Source organism: Mesoplodon bidens, assembly GCF_964165515.1.
Source record: "Mesoplodon bidens genome assembly, chromosome: 19".
Lineage (NCBI taxonomy): Eukaryota > Metazoa > Chordata > Mammalia > Artiodactyla > Ziphiidae > Mesoplodon > Mesoplodon bidens.
The window spans coordinates 44,281,811-44,300,564 of NC_138179.1; the positions used below are offsets into that span (position 1 = coordinate 44,281,811).

The following is an 18,754-nucleotide window of genomic DNA, read 5'->3' on the forward strand; positions in this document are numbered from 1 at the left end:
AAAGGCACAGAGGCCTGGAGGAGAGCCGACGGGAGTCCCAGGAGCCTCTCAGCCTGGTGGGGTTGGGGCGGGCGCTGCACCCCCAGTCTCCAGCCTCCACAGCCGTGTCACCCACACCTGGCCAGGCCGGCGGCCTCCTGCCCGCTCCCCATGCCCTGCCTCTGCCTGTGCCCTCCCACATCTAAGCTCAGGTCTGCACTTGAGCCCCGCCTCCTCCAGGTCAGGCCCTTTTCATCTATGGGCGGAGTGGGGGGCGGGGGGGGGTAGAGGAGAGCTCCCGAGGGCGTCACAGGGTGCCAGAGGGTGTGGCAGCAGCCTCAGGACAGAGGCTACCTGTCCTCAGAGCCTGTGGCCCTAAGAAGTTCCCCCTTTCGCGCCTTGCAGGTGCCCCACACTCGATGCCCTCACTGGCTGTCCAAGCAGAGCTCAGTTGAGGACGGGGGTGGGCGTGAGGGGTGCAGGGTGCTGGGTGACTTTGGGAAGGTGGAGGGCGATGCCGAGCTGGGGCAGGCCTCAATCTGAAGCCCGGCAGACGGATGTTGGCGTGGGCGGGGCGGGGGGGCTTGTCCACATGGGAGCCCCCCGCCGCCCGACCAGTCTGGCTAGACGATGGGGCAGGGGCGACACCCCTAACAGGTGAGCTGGGTGAGCTTTCAAACCCTCTCAAGAGTGGTCAGGAGGGCTTCACTGCCACTTCACGGATAGGACACTGAGGCCAGAGCGCGTCAGGGTTGACCTGGGCTGCCGGCACAACTTCCTCTCTGCTGGGCCCCTTCACCCCACCTCGACAAGAGTCTTGGGCACGCCTGCCCAGCAGCCCCACTGACCTTGGGTGCTGAATGTTTCGGCAGCAGCACCGACCCTGTCTCAGTCCTGTCTCTTAGTGGCATGGGTGAGGTCACTGCGGCCACCGAGGAGAGGGGCCATTGGCCCAAGTCTGCTGCCCCCACCTGGACCCAGCCTCCCATGCTGGGTTGCTGTTCCTCACCTCCTGGGTGACACCCTCCCTTCAGGACTGCTGCAGGGTCAGGAGGAGTGGGCAGCTGGGGCGGCCCCCCTTGTGACTGACCTTGGCCCGAGGGGCAGCAGCCAGCCGGGTTCCACAGGGAAAGCCAACGGCTATCAGAGGGATCACCCACCAGGGCCCAAGCCAGAGCCCACCCACCCCCAATCCCAGCCACACCTCAAACGCCTGCCACAGACACCCCAATATCCGCACAGAACCCCACCCCTCACAGACACCCCCAAGCCCCACCCATACCCTCAGCCCCGTGCCCAACACCAGCCTTGGGTGGGGAGGGCAGGCAAATCAGGCTGGGCTGGGCAGGGGTCTGGCCTCTGCCGCCTGTTTCTACCTCCGCCCACAGCCTGAGCCAGCCAAGTGGTCAATATGTTTATTTTTCAGGGCGCGTGAACTGACTTGGAGGAAAAGCCGAGGGGCAAGCAGGGAGGAAGGGGAGTGGCCTACCTTGGGGAGAGGCCTGTGTACCGCTGGCCTCAGTCTTCCGGAAAGGCGGCCGCTCCACCCTGAATCATGGGAGGTGTGGCCCAGCTGTGGTGTGAGTGAGGACCGGCTGCGACAGTCCTGCCTGCCTCCAGGTCCCTAAGGACGGTGGGGTCAGGAGCCGGACCCCAGGGCAGGGGGCCCAGGCTCAGCCAGAATGTCCGTCCCATGACTCGGCTTTCTTCAACCGACCCAGCCTGTGCTGGCCCCGAACCCGTCCACAGGGTGCTGGCAGCCGATGCTGGGTGGCACAGGCAGTCCAGGGGCAGGATGAATGGCCCGGCTGGGGCCTGGAGCCCAGTGGGGGTGCCCAGGGCTCAAGGATGGGGCCTCTGCATGGCCCTATCAGACCCTGGAAGGTTCCCTGATGCCCAAGATCTGGCCCTGCATAGGAGCAGGAGGCCTGTCCCACCATCCTCCCCGGGGGGCTGCCACTGAGACCCTCTGAAGTCTCTCCAGGTTTCCAAGATCATTTTCAGAGACAGTGGCACGGCGGAGCCTGGCTCCCATCCACCATCTGGGTGGAAAATGGAGATCAGACTCTGAGAAGGTGATGGGTCCAGTAGACACTCCTGCTCCATACTCATCTTCTCTCCTTGGGAAGGGTGGGGCACAGTCCCCACGCAGGAGCTGCAGCAGCCGGGGAGAGGGTGCAGGCAGGCCTGGAGGCCCCTCAGAGCACGTTCTAGGGCCTGATGGGACCTGCAGCTGTGATTTGGAACAACTGGAAGAATGAGAATCCAGGAGATGGAGCAGGTGGGGGCACCGGCAGGGGCGTGGTGGACCGTGGGGAAGGGCAGGGCCAGAAGCAGTTTGGGTCATGAGGGAGAGCATCCCCTCCACCTCGCCAGGGGTGGCTGCACCTCCCCGGGTCACCCACCCCCTCCCTTTCAGAAAAGGGGAGCTTCACTTGGGGGGCTAGCCCAGGGCCACTGCAGGGACCAGCCATCGGAGTCAGACTTGGGGTGGGTGTCCCTGGCCTTCTCCACCCCTCCCCTGCACCATAGAATTGCACCCACTCCTTCCCTGCTGTGCTCAGGGCTCCTGGCCCTGGAAAGTGGACTGAAGCACCCAGGGGGAGCCTGGGGTCTGGAAGGCTGAGGGTCTCAGGTTGTGGAGGTTCCTGGCCCTCCCCTGCAGGGCCCTGGTCCACGGGAGGCCCTGGGGGGAGCCTGCTCTGCCCTTCCGCTGACTGTCAGCAGGTGGTTTCCCACGCAGGGTGACACACAGAGGCCATCACTCTGCCACCCCGCTTTGGTCTTCCTCCACTTCCCCAGTCAAAGCACACTCCCTGGAGCCCTGCTGGGGTGGGGGCGGGGGCTGGCAAGCCGGTGCCTGATCAGCCTGCCCCCAGTGTCCCTGGGAGGGGGGAGTCCACATTTTAGCTCTGGGTGAGCAGCCAGGCTGGCCCTGGGGCCCACACCCATAGAAGACCATGCCTGAGGGGCCCTGGGTCTGGGGAACTGTCCTCTCCCTCCTCGGGGCTCCTGCAGGACCACAGTATCTCTGGATAAACACCCCCAGCCCTCCCAGATGGAGCCTTGGTGTCCCTTTCCTTCTTGGGGAGCAAGGGTGGATCCCAGGCACTCCCTCAGATCACTGGGTGGGGGCTCTCCCCGGTTGCAGAGCTCAGAGAAGACCCAGCGCTAGTCTGAGGGAGGCTGGGAGCAGGCCGGAAGACCCCAGCCAACCCACATCTGTCTCCCTTTTTGGGCCGCTCTGAGCTCTTCCATTTTGGGGTGGGTGGGGGCAGGAGTGGGGGGGTCGGGGCTCGAGGGTTGCACAGCTCCTACCTAACAGGAATCTTTGGTCCCTGGGGTGAGGGGCACTAGCTCCCAAGCCTCATGAAGATGGGTAGGGCATCCAGGTGGTGGCAGAAGGGGCCCACGCAGGGCAGGGTGTGGGTCTAAATGGTCTGAGGCAGAGGAGGGAGGTGCCCCACCCCAGAGGTTGGAACTACCAGCACGGGTGAGGGATTCCCTTCTGCAGCTCTGCCCTGCACTCCCTCAGATGCCCTCCCATGCTGGTGTACCTTCCACCTCCAGCCGTGAGGAAGCCAGTGAGTGTTGTTGGTGCAGGCAGTTGGGGGTACCATCTGATACCCCATGGGGACCCCCTTCCTTCCCAAGGGCCCCTATAGACACCCAGGGTCCAGGCCAACTCAGCAGGGCTTCACCTGGGAGGCCTAGGCCAAGTTGCTGCTGGAGGCTTGGGCTGTGCTTCCTGTTTTCTTGTGTGTGCATGCCTATGTGGCAACTTCTTTAGCATTTGGGGGTGAGGGTGGTCGGGTCCCGGGCCGGGGTGGCAGCTAGACCCAGCTCAGCCTCTCTGAGTGCTAGGGCTCTTCTGACAGGGGGTGGTGGTGGTGGGGTGGTCTCCCAGCATCTGAAAAAAAAAAAAAGCAGAGGGCCTCAGTGGACTTGGTGTCTCAGAAGGGGTGGTCAGAGGGTGAACTCTGGGCCAGGAGGCCAACGCCACCACCATTCTGCCCACCCCTCTGTACTGTGCCAAGGGGGGTGGGCCACCCCATAGGCCTCTGGAGGGGGATAATCCTCCAGGGATGCTCACTCTGTCACCCTGTCCAGGATGAGCTGGAATCTTTGCCATAAATCCCAGAGACACCAATGCCTGGCCTCTTGTAGTCCCAGAAGACTCGGGTGTCATTTTGAAGTAGGTTCAATGGGAAGTGGTCCTGTGGCTCGGGGGCAGCCACCAAGTGGTGTCCTGGGCCCAGGCCACCAATGGCCACACTCCCTGGTGCCTCCTCAAACCTTAGTTCTTTCCATCTTGCAGATGAGAAAACCGGGGGTTTGAAGCACCTTGCCCAGGACCAGCCAGGATCAACGCTCCCCTTAGATGAGTGTCTGCGGGGTGTGGGGATGTGGAGTATGCCTTGGGGCCCCCGCCATACCCCCAGCACAGCCCAGCTCTGGGAGCGCGAGAGGAGGGACAGCGGCTGTTATTTGGCTCAGCAGCGCGCAAAGCCACAGGGGGAAACGGAAGTCAGAGAGGACGGAGGCCTTGCCCAAGATCACCCAGGCAGCGCGGGCTGGGGGTTGGGGGGCCGGGGCGGGTGTCGGCCCCGAGGTTTGGATGGGGGCGCAGACCTCAGGGGGCTTGGCCAGGGAGGCCTGCAAAGCCCCAAAGCTGAGCCGAGAGGCGGGAACCCCACGGGGTCCGCGGGCACTTCGCGGCGTGGGGTGCGCCTGGATGCGCGCGCCCGGATGCGCGCGCCCACCTGTCAGAGGGCGCGGCCCGGGGCGCGGGGGGCGACGGGGGTCACTGCGGGACCCAGTCGGGCTCCCATCAAGCCCAGGCAGAGGGAAGCGAGTGCGCACAGAGTGGGAGATGGAGGGGCGGAAGGGGGCTGCGCGTCCGGGCTCCCAGCCCAGCGCCAGGGGATGGCGAGGCTGGGGGGCCGGTCTGAGGGCGCGGGGGAGCGGGACCGGTCAGGCGAGAAGGCACAACCCGCGCCGGTGTCCGCGCCGTCGGAGAGCACTGGGGCGCCCCTCCCGCGGGGTCCAAGCAGGGCGGCGCCAGGCGGCGGTGACGTACACTGGGGAAGTGCCGCGCGAGCGGCTTGAGTACTGAGTCGCCCCCAGCACCGCGCCCGGCAGCTAGGCGAGCAGAGGCGCGCGGCGGCCGAGCGGCAGCAGGTAGGCACGATCCGGGTGCTTCCGCGGCTTCGGGACTGGGACCCTCTGAGTCGCCCCGGCGCTGAGTCTGCACCCCGCGTGGGAGCAGACTCGGGGTCCGCGCTTTTGCCTTTCGCCCTCCTGGTCCCGGGGCGCCCCGGGCACAAAAGAGCCCCCCCACCCGGATGGCCCCCCTTGAGGTCCCCGGGGAGCCAGCCGCACCTCTCCGCGCCTTCGGACCCCGAGTCACGCGAGCTCGACTTCCCCGACTCATCTGGGCGCCCCTCCGTCGGGCAGCCCTCGGGCTGCAGCTCCGGTTCCGGTATAAATAGCTCGGTTCGCGGCGAGCGGCCGGGGCTCGCCGGCTATATTTGGTGGGGCTAACGCCCCCTTGCCGCGGCCCGTGCCCCCTTGCCGGGGAGATTGGGGAGCACGTGCGCTCCAGGCCGGGGCGCCCGGGTGGTGGTGCCCGAGGGCCCGTCCTCTCTCTCACCTCCTCCCTGTTCTCACCGCCGCCCTAAACACTCACCAACCTAAACCCGCCCTCAGGCAAAGGCTTCTGATCCAGACCCTGGGCAGAGAGACGGGGACCCCCCTTCCAGGATCAGACTGGAGTCCCTGAGCTCGCCTCACCCCCCTCCCAGGCCCCTAGCCATGGGAAAACCAGGTGGGGCCTTAGGGGCCTTGGTTTACTTACCTGAAAAGTGGGTTGACAACTTACCTACATGGATGCTGGCCCAGGCCCGTGGCTGGCAGGCCTGTGAGTGGAAGGCGAAGCAGTTGGGGTCATGGCCGCTGGTGGGGGGGTGTGTGCCTGGATTCTGGGTGAGGGACAAAGGGGCAGCCCAGGGCCCAGAGTGCTTCTCTGTCCCAGATGCACTAAGCTGCACACCCAGAGGTGCCTGGGCTGACAGGATCACTCTGTGTGATGACCATGGCCAGGCTGAATGGTCTGAGGGACAGGAGATAGCAGCTGGACCAACGGCCTTCATGCAGCCGAGGTCAGAGGGGCTTGTCCAAAGCCAAGGGCAGGTGTGGGTGCTGTGTGGGTTAGTGGGTTCAGGGGTCCACTGCCTCATTCTGAAGGCCCAAAAGTCTTCAGGGGTCAGATGGGCGCTGGGAGGGACAGAGACAGATGCAGGAGTGTGTCCTGGAGGATGGACTGGGCCCTTTGGGCTCAGCTGTTAAGGAGTTGCTCCCATGGTGGGAGGTCTGCCCCCAAGGGGCTCTGAGGGCATGGGTGGCAGTGCCCAGACAGGTGTGGAGCCTTCCTGCCCAGCAGTCTGTGGTGTAGACAGTGCCTGGGGTGGACTTCGGGAGGCCTGATCCCAAGACAGGCTCTGTAACAACCCCATGTGACCTTGGGCAGGGCCTGATACCCAGGAGGCAACCCAGCTCTCACCCACTCCAGCTGGATACCTCAGTTTGAAGGGCAGAAGGAGCGGGAGGTGTTCATGCTCCTCAGGACACTGGCCAGGGACAGTGTGTGGAGCAGGGTCTGTGGGGTCCCACTCACTGGCTGGTGGTGTCCTTATGACAAGGCTGACTTGCTCCAGGGCGGTCCTCGCAGAGACCTGGCAGGTGTGGAGGGGGCCAGTTCAGCCCCCTCGAGGTGAGGAGCCCAGCAGAGCGACCCCAGGGCCCCGGGCTGGCCCTTCTGGGAGGTGACCAGTGGAAAAGACAGCCACACAGAGCGATCAGTCCATTAGAGACACCTCCGGATCAGGCAGGATCAGGCCTCGGGTGCACTGGGCCCCAACACAGGGGCGGGGCGGGAGTGGACAAGGCATGGGGCTCCTCATGGCTTCGCCTCGGCGAGTGCAGACCTCCCGGCTTGTCTCCATCTGTGAAACGGGCTGTGCGGGGAAGTGGGTCCCGGACACCCGGAGTTCTCAGTCAATGTTGCTAGCTCCAACTCGCGCCCACCTGGCCCAGGCCCAACGGGGGGACAGTGAAGCGGGCCCCGCTCTGTGGGAGCCGCGGGGTCCCCTTCGGCGCTCGGGGACGCCCAGTGTGGCTCCGGGGCTCGCTGACCCGGGCAGCCCCGCTCCTTGGCTGTGCGCTCTGGCCAATACGGTAGCGGTTGGGAGGGCGCCTACTCCAGGCAATACGGCGGCGGCTCCTCCCTTGGCGCGGTCACGTCCCCCACGTCCCGCGCACGGCCAAGCGGCGGGGCTGGGGCGGGGCCGTGCGGAGCATCCTCTCTCCCTCCCCCGCAGCCCCCCGCTGCAGGCGAGGTCGGCCTGACCCCCACCTGCCCAGCCAGAAGCAGGAACAGGAAGGAGCGTCCGTTGTCCGTCCTGCTCCCTCGGGTCCGGTGGTGGTGGTGGTGGGTGGAGCTCAAGGTCCCTCCACATCCCCCTCCCCAGCCGTTCTCCCCTCCTCAGCCACCTCCCCTCTCCTACTTGTTCCAAAGGCCCTATGTGGTGGTGGTGGGAGCTGGGAACCCAGTTTTGGTGGAAGGGGCCCCTCTTGGCTGGTGAAGCTTGCCGACACAGAGACCACCTTCTGGGCCTTGGCCTTAGGTTACAGGCTTTCGGGTTGGGGGGCTGTAGGGAGTTGAGGAATGGGACAAGGTGGCCACGTGGATGGGCAGGCCAGGCACTCCCAGGCTGGACAGGGTTGGGTCCAGGCCTGGAGGCGGGCAGCTTGGGCCTGCTCAACTACCTCCTGGCCCCTCCTCATTGCCCACTGAGCTCTCTAGAGGAGGGGGCTCCAACAGGGTAAGCACAAAAACATCCCCAGGGCCACTCTCGAACGGCCTCCTCCTGTCATAACGGGGTGATGGTGGTGGAGCGGAGAATGACTCAGAGCTAGGGGCTGGCCTGGGGCGCAGTGTCCAATCTGGTGAATGAGGCCACTGTTTCCACCCCACCGGCCCCTGCCAAGAGGACGTGAGCCCACCTGAGAGTTTGCAGGGGCACTGGGCATGCGGTGGGGAGCTGTGTGGTCAGTGGAGGTGGGGTGGAGGGCCCAGGCCAAGCTGAAGAGGCCTGGATCAGACCTTCACCCACTGCCCGGCTCCCACCTCCCCAGAAAAAGCCCCAGTCACCACCCTCCAGTGCACATCTGGGGTCCTTTCCCCCCTCTTGGGAGGGAGACAGGCACTCTGACCAGTGATGGATGGGTGAGAGTGTCCTGGATCTTCTGGTTACCTGTCTGCACAACAGGGGCAGTGGGGGAAGGAAGAAGTGGAGGTCCTCCCTCCTTAGGTGCAGCACTCTCTTGCCTGTCAGCTACCCCCATGGGCTTCAGGGACCTTGGGGCTCGAGGAGCCAGGTGCTAGCCACACTGGCCTGCTTCCCTGTTGCTCAGGCATGTCTCCCAAGCCTCCTGGTGCGGGAAGAGTCAGGAAGAAACGTAATTGCCCCTTTCCTGCCCTGCCCACCTGGAGCTAGTCTCCAAGGACTAGAAGTCCAGTTAGGTAACTGGCCAGCCTAGGAAGTGCACCGACTAAGCCCCTGGGACAGGCCGCAGGCTCTAGGGCTGGGGGCCCCCCGCACTGAACCCCGCTCCCTGGGTTCATGGCCTGCCCTGGGGACTGATGGGCCACAGACCCAGGACCCAAGGTGGGTGAGGGGACTGCCAGTACAGAGGCCTAAGGAGCAGCGGCAAGCTGTGGCTGGATTGGAGTGGTAGAAGGAGTCTGGGAGGTGGTGAGGCCAACAGGATGTGAGTTCAGGGCTGGCTCTGAGGTAGGCGTGTGGGGTCGGGTTGGGAACACATGGTATGAGGTTTGCACTATCTCATGTGCGGGGGTGGGGGTGAGGCTGGGCACTGTCACCACCAAGATGGCATTCAAAGCCGGTGGGCATAGGCAGGGAAGGGGGGCACTGGGGAGAGGGGTAATGCAGAAGCTGGAGCCGGACCCCAGCTGGGACCCTCACCCAGATAGCCAGTGCGCCCCTGAGGGAGCAGCTGGTGGGAGCCCTTGATTTGGGAGTGCACAATGGACGGGTCATTCTGAGGGACCTCTGTGTACATTCCTCTTTGGGCCGGGACCTGGGGGCAGCCCCTGGAGCCTCACCTGACCCAGAAGCGGGCACATACACCCCACCTGGGAGATCAGCTTTCTGAGGCCCAGAGGGCGGGTTATTTCTGGGCTGCGTACGTGGTTTGCATGCTTCTCTGGGAGACTAAATGTCACTGAAAGGACAGCCAGCCGGCATGTGCTCACAGATGTGCTGGTGCCACCTCCCTCTGTGCTGCACTGAGGGTCTCCAACTGGCCCCCAAGGGGGCTGCTCCTCTCACCCTGGGTTTTCCTTGGAACATCAGCCAGCCCGTACCCAAGCCTGCCTCTTCAACATGACGGGCTGGGCTGATGAGGACATTTTGCTCTTGGAAACCCCAGCCCCTTCTCCACCCACCCCATAAATACACAGAGCACTGCGGAGCGAAATCCCTTTGCCCCCAACCTAGAGCCCCCCAGCCCTCCATCATCTTCCCTGCTTGCTCACCACCACCTCCGCCGCCGTTGGCAAATTGAAATTCACTAGAAACCTCAGTTTGAGGACCATCTGGTGTGGGGAACAGGGCGGGGGTAATTTCAGTGTGGCTGGCACCCTGGGCTGGGGGGTTAGCTGCGAGAAAGTAGTGTCTGAAGAGCTTCTGGGGCATTCAGGGGTTGGTGGGAGAGATGACCATACTGGGCCTTGGTCCAGGCACAAAAGATGGCCCCCTCCCCACGTGAGCTTCACATGGCAGCCCCTTGGCCCACGCAGGTCCCAGAACACGCTGAACCCTCCTGCCTCTGGGCCTTGGCACCCACCCCTCTGCCTCCTCACTCTCCCAGATGCTAGTCTCCTGAGGATCCTGGGAGCCTCCAGGGAGGACCCAGCCCTGGCGGGCAGAGAATGGGGCCTCAAAGGTCGGGGTGCCCATGATCCCCATGGGGCACCAGGCATGGCTGGTGGAACCACGGAAATCTCAGAGGGAGGCCCTCCTTTGTTCTGTTTTGGAACCTTGGGTTTATAAGAGTTGGGCTATTCCTAATTGCTCGGCCCAGACACACTCCCCTCCTTGGCCTCTACATGGCCCACTTGATTTACTTTAAAAAGCCCACAACCCCAAACATGCCAGGATTCTGAGGACAACCAGCCCCTCAGTGCCCCCATGACCATGACCACTGTCCTGAGTCCTGGGTCTGGGGTTCCTGTGCTTTCTGCCTTAAATAGTATCACTGCATCAATAAGTATTGCTTAAGGTAAGTATATCTTAGGAATGTTCCCATTCCTAAGATATACTTATTAGTTTTTTGGTTTTTTTAATATCATTCAGATGCACGTACCTTAGAGACCTTTTAAACTTAACGCTATCAAGGGGGAGGGACAGCAGCTCGGTACCCAAACCCGGGAAGTTTGGCTGTGGATGACCTTTGTCCAGCTGTCCTGTTCCAGGCTCAGGCACCCGGCTGTGTTGTCAAAGGCAGGGCTCTGGAGGAGAACCTAGGGGCGGGCCACACCGAAGCTGTGCTCAGACTGTCCCGTCCCAGGTTCTATGTAGCCTCAGACGTGGAGGTGGCCACCCAGGGGGCTATGCCAGGTTACGGGTCTGTGCACACATTTGCAGGAGGATGGGGAGCTCCCTTGGCTGGGGTGCCCCCATGCACCCTTCAGCTGTATCCCCGGATGGCTGTGCAGCCCTTGGCCTTGGACGCACCCTTCATCCTGCTCACTGAAGCCCAGGAGCCTTCCAAGCACCGGGGCAAAGTGCTTGAAAGAGCACTGGGGTCTGAGTGCCAGGAGAGTTGAGGGCTTCTCCTAGGTTTCCCAAAAGTGGCACCTGTGGCCCTGGCCCAGCTGAGAACCAGCAGAGGCTCTGAAGGTGGACCTCTGGCCCAGTCTGGGGTGGGGGGCAGGGCCGTTGTTCTGCTCTGGTGGGCTGTGCCTGCCTTGTCATCACCCTGACAGCCAGCTGGCTCCTGGAGGTCTGGTCATCAAAGGGTGGTGCCCATGGACAGCAGCTACTTCTTAGAATCACCTAGGATGCCCTTAAAAAACAATCCCCCCCCAACACCCTTTGAATCAAAGCCCAGGACCTCCCTCCACTGCTGAATCAGAACCTGGATACCCACCCGTCCACTGAATCAGAGACCACCCCCCGCACTGAATCAGATCTCAAGACGCCCCACCACTGCTAAATCAGAGCCCAGATCCCTGCAGACTACTGAATCAGAGCCCCCAGAGGGCACAGCACCTGTGGCTGGGGTGCTGGTGGGCAGGCTGGAGGCGGGGTGGGGTGGGGTTGCGGGGAGCAGGGAGTGTGTCTTATTTTCCACATTCCTTTCCCGCCACACTGAAGCTGTGCTCAGACTGTCCGGGCATAGAAGCCCTTGTCCTCATTCCAGAGTCCGGTCCCAGGTTCTGTGTAGCCTCAGATGAAAGAGTGGCCACCGGCGGGCTGTGCCAGGTCAAGAAGGATTCAAGGAAAAGGGGCAAGGGGTGGAGTCCGGACAGATTATGAAACCCAGGAAGGGGGGCTGATAGGAAGGGGGCTGTGGTGCTGCGTGTGCAGCTCGTGCAGGAAGTGCTCGGGCATCGTGCAGGTGGAGTGTTTACACCACTAAGTCGGCAGATACTACACTTCAGCGCTTCCCCCACCAGGGAGCTGGTTTATAGCTCGCCGCTGGTGGGGAGACACGAGAGCTTCAGTGGGCAGCAAGCGGCTGGATCCAACACGCCCTCCCTTCCCCACGCCTGCAGCAAGGCCTACTCTGTCCTTGGAACAGCTTCTGTCAGGTGAGGTGCGGGGACTAGGCCACCAGGCTGATCTCTGGGATTAGGGGGTTTCTGGAGCAAGGATCAGGGAGGGGTAGGGGATGAAGATGGGAGGGGACGGGAGGATCTCCAGGTGGAAATCTGGCTGCGGTGTTTCAAGTTACTGGGCCTCAAACGAGCTTAGTTCCTGGGGTTTAAAAGAGGAAAGTTGACCCTGAGCTTTTTCGGGTTTTGGGCCAGCAGTGGGTGCAGCCAGCTCCCTGCTTGGCAGCCCTTGGGGGCTAGAATGGTTTGCTCTGGTAGGCTGGATGGAAGCGTGTCCCTCCTGCCCTTCCCTCGCCCGAAGGGTTAAACTCCAGCGGCCGACAGGCACCTTCCACCTGGGCTGGCCCTGCTGCCCTCGGGCTCCCAAAAGAGCTGCGGCAGGTGGATGATAACGAGTCCGGGCCAGCACAGGGACCCCCGCCCTCCCCGCCTGCTCTTCCCTGCACAGCACAGCCTGTGTGAGCCTCTTCTTCAGACTCTCACTTCTTGTGCAGTGTGATCAGAGTGGGTGGAAAGGATCGGGGAGCCCTGTCCCCCTGGGGGTGGGAGAGCAAGGCTGGCCACATCTAGATTGAGGTCTCAAGGGACTGCAGCAGAGATCGGGCCCCAAGGTCCTCACCAGGGCTGGCTTCACTGCCCGAGGCGCTGGCTGCTAAAACCACACTGCTTCCCAACACAGGGTCAGGCGGGAGGTCAGAGCACGGCTGACTTCCCCACTGGGGTCTGCCCTCCTCAGGAGGTAACTTGAGACCTGGCTGAGCCCAAAAAAGCCACTGCCCTTTAGAGCCAGCTGTATGGGAGCAGGCCAGGCCTGAGCGGGGGAGGGAGGAGGAGCTGCAGCTGCTGGTCACCCCAGACCTTCCTGCCCTGCACCCAGCACAGGTGAGGGTCAGAGGTAGGACTCTCAGGTCACATCGGGCAGGTGGCCTGGCCCAGAGCTGAGCTCCCGCTGGGGGCTGAGGCCTGAAGGGAGGGGTGGCCGGCCCGGGTGCCAGCCCTCAGGTGCGTCTCTGTCCCCACACTGCAGGGCTGCAGCTGGGTGACTGCCTGACAACCGAGTCAGCCTGGCTTCCTCTTTCTCAGGGACGCGGAACCAGCCCTCCTGGCCATGGGAGGGGCCGTGGTCGAAGAGGGCCCGACAGGCGTCAAGGCCCCAGATGGGGGCTGGGGCTGGGCCATCCTTTGGGGCTGTTTTGTCATCACAGGCTTCTCCTACGCCTTCCCCAAGGCGGTCAGCGTCTTCTTCAAAGAGCTCATACGAGAGTTTGGGATAGGCTACAGTGACACAGCCTGGATCTCCTCCATCCTGTTGGCCATGCTGTACGGGACAGGTGAGGGGCCGTCATGCCAGGTGACTGCCTCTGGGAGTTCAGCAAGTTCAGTTCTGGACAAAAAGGTCTGGGGGTCAGGGGTTGGGTAGAGTGCCCAGTGTCTTCAGCCCCGGTCCCCAGGGGCCCCTGGTGGGAAGCCCTCGAGGATGCCGTGGTCTCCAGAGTGCAGACGGGCACAGGCCAAGGCTGTCTGGGACCCTGTCCAAAGGGCTGTGTCTGCACAGCTGTGCTGGATCCCGGAGCTGTTCTTGCTGCCTGCACTGACCAACCAGAAAAGACCCCTCTAACGGGGACCGGTCCTTGTGAGCCATGCTTTGCTTAAAAGACGGGCAAGCGTGACCTGCACGCTGGGCACCTGGTGCCCCCGTGTAACCTGAGCCAGGGGCAAGGGGGCATCAGGGAAGGGCAGGTCTCTCTGGGCATGGAGAGCCTCGGTCCCGCCCCTCAGCTGCTGTCCCCCACCCCCCAGGCCCGCTCTGCAGTGTGTGTGTGAATCGCTTTGGCTGCCGTCCTGTCATGTTCGCAGGTGGCCTCTTGGCGTCCCTGGGCATGGTGTCTGCATCCTTCTGTGGGAGCATCATCCAGCTCTACCTCACCACCGGGGTCATTACCGGTGAGTGAGGCCCTGCCAGAAGTGGGGCGGCCGGGTGGCGATGGCTCATGTTGACGGAAGAGAAAGGACCTCCCAGGGGTGGGCAGCTGTGGAATGTACCCACCGGGCGCCATCCTGTCCCTCGTTCCCCATCTGTCTCTCCCGGGCACGTGGGTTGGCAACAGGGGCTCTGAACACATGCCGAGTCTCCTCATGTCGACGCCTGTCAGGCCCACACATAGAATCATTCAGGCGGGAGCCCGCGCTGGGGAGAACTGGGGCCGTGCCACCTGCGCTCACCCGCCCACTCCCCTCCAGGCTTGGGTTTGGCGCTCAACTTCCAGCCCTCACTCATCATGCTCAACCGCTACTTCAACAAGCGGCGCCCCATGGCCAATGGGTTGGCGGCAGCAGGCAGCCCGGTGTTCCTGTGTGCCCTGTCCCCGCTGGGGCAGGTACTGCAGGACCACTATGGCTGGCGGGGTGGCTTCCTCATCCTGGGTGGCCTGCTGCTCAACTGCTGCGTGTGTGCTGCACTCATGCGGCCCCTGGAGGCGCCCCAGCTGGGTTCAGGTTCGGGGCCTGGGCCCCAGCGGCCGTCCCGGAAGCTCCTGGACCTGAGCGTCTTCAGGGACCGCGGCTTTGTCATCTATGCCCTGGCCGCCTCCATCATGGTGCTGGGGCTCTTTGTGCCGCCCGTGTTCGTGGTGAGCTACGCCAAGGACCTGGGTGTGCCCGACACCCAGGCGGCCTTCCTGCTCACCATCCTGGGCTTCGTCGACATCTTCGCAAGGCCCACCGCCGGCCTCATCACAGGGCTCAAGAAGGTGCGGCCCTACTCCGTGTACCTCTTCAGCTTCGCCATGTTCTTCAACGGCTTCACCGACCTCACGGGATCCACAGCCAGTGACTACGGTGGCCTGGTGGTCTTCTGCATCTTCTTCGGCATCTCCTACGGCATGGTGGGGGCCCTGCAGTTCGAGGTCCTCATGGCCATTGTGGGCACCCAGAAGTTCTCCAGTGCCATTGGCCTCGTGCTGCTGCTGGAGGCCATAGCTGTGCTCGTTGGGCCCCCGTCGGGAGGTGAGTGCTAGGGGCAGGGTGGGGAGCGAAGTGCCTCCCCTCCCTGAGGCCTGGCCAGGCCTCTAGGCAGTTCCCACACCTGCTCTTCCTGGGGAGGGTACTCACCATGGGGGGCTCTTAGCTGGAGGGACACCCCCTCCCCCACCGCTCCCAGCCTTGTCTAGCCACGCCACCGTGTACCTCAGCACATGGCCAGCTGGTATCAGGAGAGAACATGGCCTCTCACATACCCTGGGTCCCCCTTGGTTCACTGTGGGAGGAGGCCATGGGCTTGAGTCGTGGGGACAGGTGATGGCTCCAGGGTGGAGTGCTGGTCCTCCTTTCTGGCTGTCCCCACACGCCGGGGAGGCTCAGAGCTGAAGGTCGGGCCGGCTTCTGTTATGTTGGGCTTTTGCTTTATTTTTTGATAACTGAGAAAATAATGGTGTGCGATTAAAATGGTGTGGACGGTGGGAGCGGTGTGGCCAAGTCCCCACCAAGCCTCTGCACCTGGGTTTGGGTCTCTCCAGCCAACCTTGTAGTCCCCCTGCCTCCCACTTGGCCTTGGGCCTCTGACTCTTCCTGCCTGGAGAGGTCTGGGGCGAGGGTGAGGAGGTGCCTGAATCGTCACTGTCTTGGGGTCCCAGGGTCCCTTCTGGGGCCCAGGTGGTTCCTATGAGGGCCGCCACAGTGACAGGCAGCGGGGCCAGATCCAGGTGCCTCCACCTGGCGGGGGATGAGGCCCTGCTCCAAACCCTCATCAAAGCCACTCTGCTTTAGCCTCTGGGTCTGCGCGGCCCTGGGGAAGGTGGTGGGGGTGAGGGTGGCTGCCTCAAGGGCCCTGGGCTGTCCCCGGCAGGGCACTGGTGACTGGGGGGATCCGGTGGAAGCTTCAGCCCTGGGCTGACCCTGTCCCCCTGCACTGCAGGCAAGCTCCTGGATGCGACGCACGTGTACCAGTATGTGTTTGTCCTGGCGGGGGTTGAGGTGCTGGCCTCCTCCATTGTGCTGGTGCTGGGCAACTTCTTCTGCATTGGGAAGAGGCCCGAGGCGGCCACGGAGGAGGAGCATCACAAGCCCCCCGAGGACGTGAGGGTGGACTCTCGGGAGGTGGAGCACTTCCTGAAGACAGAGCCTGAGAAGAACGGGGAGGTCGTTCACACCCCAGAAACGAGCGTCTGAGCCGGGGGAGGCCAGCAGGGGTGGCAGGGAACTGGACAGAAACCATCAACGCTCGTATTTATTTCACAAACAGGACTAGCTTGGGTGGGGCCGTTGGCTCCACGCCAGCCACCCGGGCAGCGGATCATCGCCTGATTAGTGTTTTTCAGGGTAGGTGGCAGGGTGGAAACGTGTCATTCCAAGGTGGATCTGTGGTGAAGCCAAGCCGTGAGGTTATGAGCGGTCTGCACCAGGGACCCCACCTGCTCACCCCAGGGAGCCCGGTGCCCGCCGCTGGGCTCAAGGACCCAGAGACCCACGCTTTGGAGACAACACGATTTTAATCAGGGGGCGGGGCCGGGGACAGCTGCGGAGCGGGCACTGCCACGACAGGCCTCCCTGCGTGACCGTGAACGCCCCATCCTGCCGGGTCTCCCCATGCGCCCCAGCCCACCCCTCTTTGAGCGTCCAGTGGACAAAGCTCCCTCCTTCACCTCTGAAGGTCTGAGATAAACCTGCACGTGGGAGGCGCCGTCTCAGAAGGAATATCTTCCAGGAGCTTCAGGAGTTTTGCTCTACATAGGGGCAGTATTCTAACTGTTCACCCCAAATCTCACTCTCAACAAATAGCCTGGTTATTTTTACAAAGTGGTTTTGGTCCTTGTCAGCCATGTCGGCCTTCTAAGCACTGCTGGTCCTGGACCCTGCCCTGATGGACCCCAAACGGCTCGGAGTGTTCACACAGCACCCTGGTGGCTGGCAGGGAAGGGGCCACGCTGCAGGGGTGTGTCCACTGAAGCTGAGATATACGTGTGGTTTCTGTTCACTGGTGTGTGTTTAAAGAAAATGATCTGCCTGCCTTTTGTTTATTCGCCCCTCAGTTAGCTGACAGTCACCGCGTGTGGTAAGCGCCGTGGGCTGGTATCTGCCCCCCATCCTCCTCGAACAGCCCCACTCAGCCTCACCCCGGGTACTTCACACCCACCTGCCCTTGTGGCCAGCGGTGGCCTGTGTGGCTGGGAGCCCGGTCAGAGGCCGCTGGGGCCGCCTCAGTAGGTGGTGCGTCGAGGGCGCTGGGGACGGCAGCAGGCACCCTGGAGGGCCGCGTGCAGCCGGAGAGATGCCACGTCCCTGCTCCTCTGCAACGAAAAGCAAGCGAGAGCTCACGTCTTGGGTCCGCCCCAGAGATGCCGCCCCAAAGCGGCTGCTGTCTCCCTCCCCCATCTGCCCCTTGAGCTCTATGAGGGAGCCAGGCACCTGCCCGCAGCCCCCTGCCCCGTCTGTCATCCTTTCTGTCCTTCCATCCCCCTCTGCCAGGGGCCTGGGCTGTGGGCGGTGCTAGCAGTCACAGGGGTCAAGTGGTAGCCCTGTATCCGCTGACCTCACCCCGTAATAAGGTGAGCCAGGCAGGGCCCCCAGGCCAGCCCCTGGGCAAAGCTGAGCCATAAGCGCCCCACTTGTCAGGTCTTAGAGGGCGAGCTCCACCTGTGGTCTCTGCAACCACCTGAGCCGGAGGGAGGCAGGGAAAAGGATGCAAGTGGGCGGCCTGCTTGTGCCCCTCCCCCAGCCACCTCCCAGCCCTCATCACACCGCCCCCTTCTCTCCTGATATGAGCTTGGCCTGGCTGTCGCCAGTCATTCAGTTACCCTGGGTCTCCTGGAACCAGCCGTGGTAGTGACCAGGGCCCCAGTATCCCGCGCTAGTACCCCCTCACTCTCACCCAAAGCTGCCTCATGCGTTCCCCGCTCCCTACTCGAGGACTGGCGACTCTCTACAGGCATGCTCTGGGGATGCTGTTCAGTGATTCTGAGATGGTCAACGTGTGGGAGTTGCTCCGCTGGGGGTGGTACCCACAGCTGGTCTGGGGCTGGACCCATGCACGCCAGGGTGGACCTGAGGCCCCATGCCCGCACAGCAGCGACACCAGCTGGTTAAAGCATCCAGGGGCTCTGCCAAGATTAGAGACTGATCCGCAGGGGCCCTGCGGGAGAAGGTGACCAGACCATCTTGACTGCCTAGTTTTCTGGTTCCAGACGTTTCCAACTGTGCCCAAGACACAGAGAAAAAAACTTCCTGTCCTCAAAGTTGTGGCTGCCAAGAGCCCTAAGAGCAGTTGACAACAGTTGTTATCAGTGCTCTGGCGTGGACAGGGCTGCCCCTAACCCTCTAGACGTCCCACTAAAGGAGACTCACACCCAGCATCCTGTGAAGACCCAGATGCCCGTGCTAAGCCCACTCTCATGGGCCCTTCAGCATCTCCTTGGGGGACACATACACAATCAACCTAAATTGGGGGGTGGGGGGGTGGGGTACACGAGCCAGGCACCCTGGGCTGCTACCCCCACCCAGGCCAGACCTCGGGGCACCTGTCACCCTGTGCAGAGAACACCTCAGGACACATGTGCAGGCCCCACGCTAGGAGAGCCTGGCAGGAGGGCAGACCCCACCGTCAGTGGCTGCCTAAGGGTCCTGCCAGTGGCGTTCTGGAAGGCAGCCGCCTAGACCCGCAGGGCCCCCTCATGGTTCCCTAAAGGACACTCCCTGTAACCCTAAACACCCTTACAGGTAATGAGAGGCGTACTGTTTCCAGAGCTCCCAGCAGAAGGAGGCGGGGCGGGGGGCAGGGCAGGCAGCGGGAAGGGCAGGAGGGGTCCCCTCCCCCAACACAGGGGTTTCCAGGAGGGGCTCCAAGCACCACTCTCAGTG

At 63.1% G+C, this 18,754-nt stretch overlaps 1 protein-coding gene and 1 long non-coding RNA gene across 3 annotated transcripts; one reads left to right on the forward strand and one right to left on the reverse strand.

The window, feature by feature from the left end:
- Positions 1-1,409: 1,409 nt before the first annotated feature.
- Positions 1,410-8,844, reverse strand: LOC308607743. The gene is made up of 3 exons (XR_014014036.1): positions 6,559-8,844; positions 5,861-5,897; positions 1,410-3,889 (listed from the first exon to the last, which is right to left on the reverse strand). It is a non-coding gene; the product is annotated as an uncharacterized lncRNA (long non-coding RNA).
- SLC16A3 (solute carrier family 16 member 3) lies at positions 5,026-16,907 on the forward strand. 2 transcript variants are annotated; one of them, XM_081219907.1, is made up of 6 exons: positions 5,026-5,160; positions 11,744-11,878; positions 12,930-13,233; positions 13,703-13,846; positions 14,144-14,908; positions 15,816-16,907. In XM_081219907.1, the coding sequence occupies exons 3-6, from the start codon at positions 13,011-13,013 to the stop codon at positions 16,067-16,069; spliced, it is 1,386 nt and encodes a 461-aa protein (XP_081076033.1). In that variant the 5' UTR covers positions 5,026-5,160; positions 11,744-11,878; positions 12,930-13,010; the 3' UTR covers positions 16,070-16,907. The 2 variants fall into 2 exon arrangements, with proteins under 2 accessions (XP_081076033.1, XP_081076032.1); XM_081219906.1 differs by having other exon boundaries at positions 12,986-13,233.
- Positions 16,908-18,754: the final 1,847 nt, after the last annotated feature.

What these genes read in the sequence shown, in the direction of transcription:
- SLC16A3 (XM_081219907.1), top strand. Translation starts at nt 13,011, where the DNA reads ATGGGAGGGGCCGTGGTCGAAGAGGGCCCGACAGGCGTCAAGGCCCCA. An exon ending in CACCACCGGGGTCATTACCG is followed by an intron (nt 13,847 to 14,143) that starts GTGAGTGAGGCC and finishes ACTCCCCTCCAG; the next exon opens with GCTTGGGTTTGGCGCTCAAC. An exon ending in CGTTGGGCCCCCGTCGGGAG is followed by an intron (nt 14,909 to 15,815) that starts GTGAGTGCTAGG and finishes CCTGCACTGCAG; the next exon opens with GCAAGCTCCTGGATGCGACG.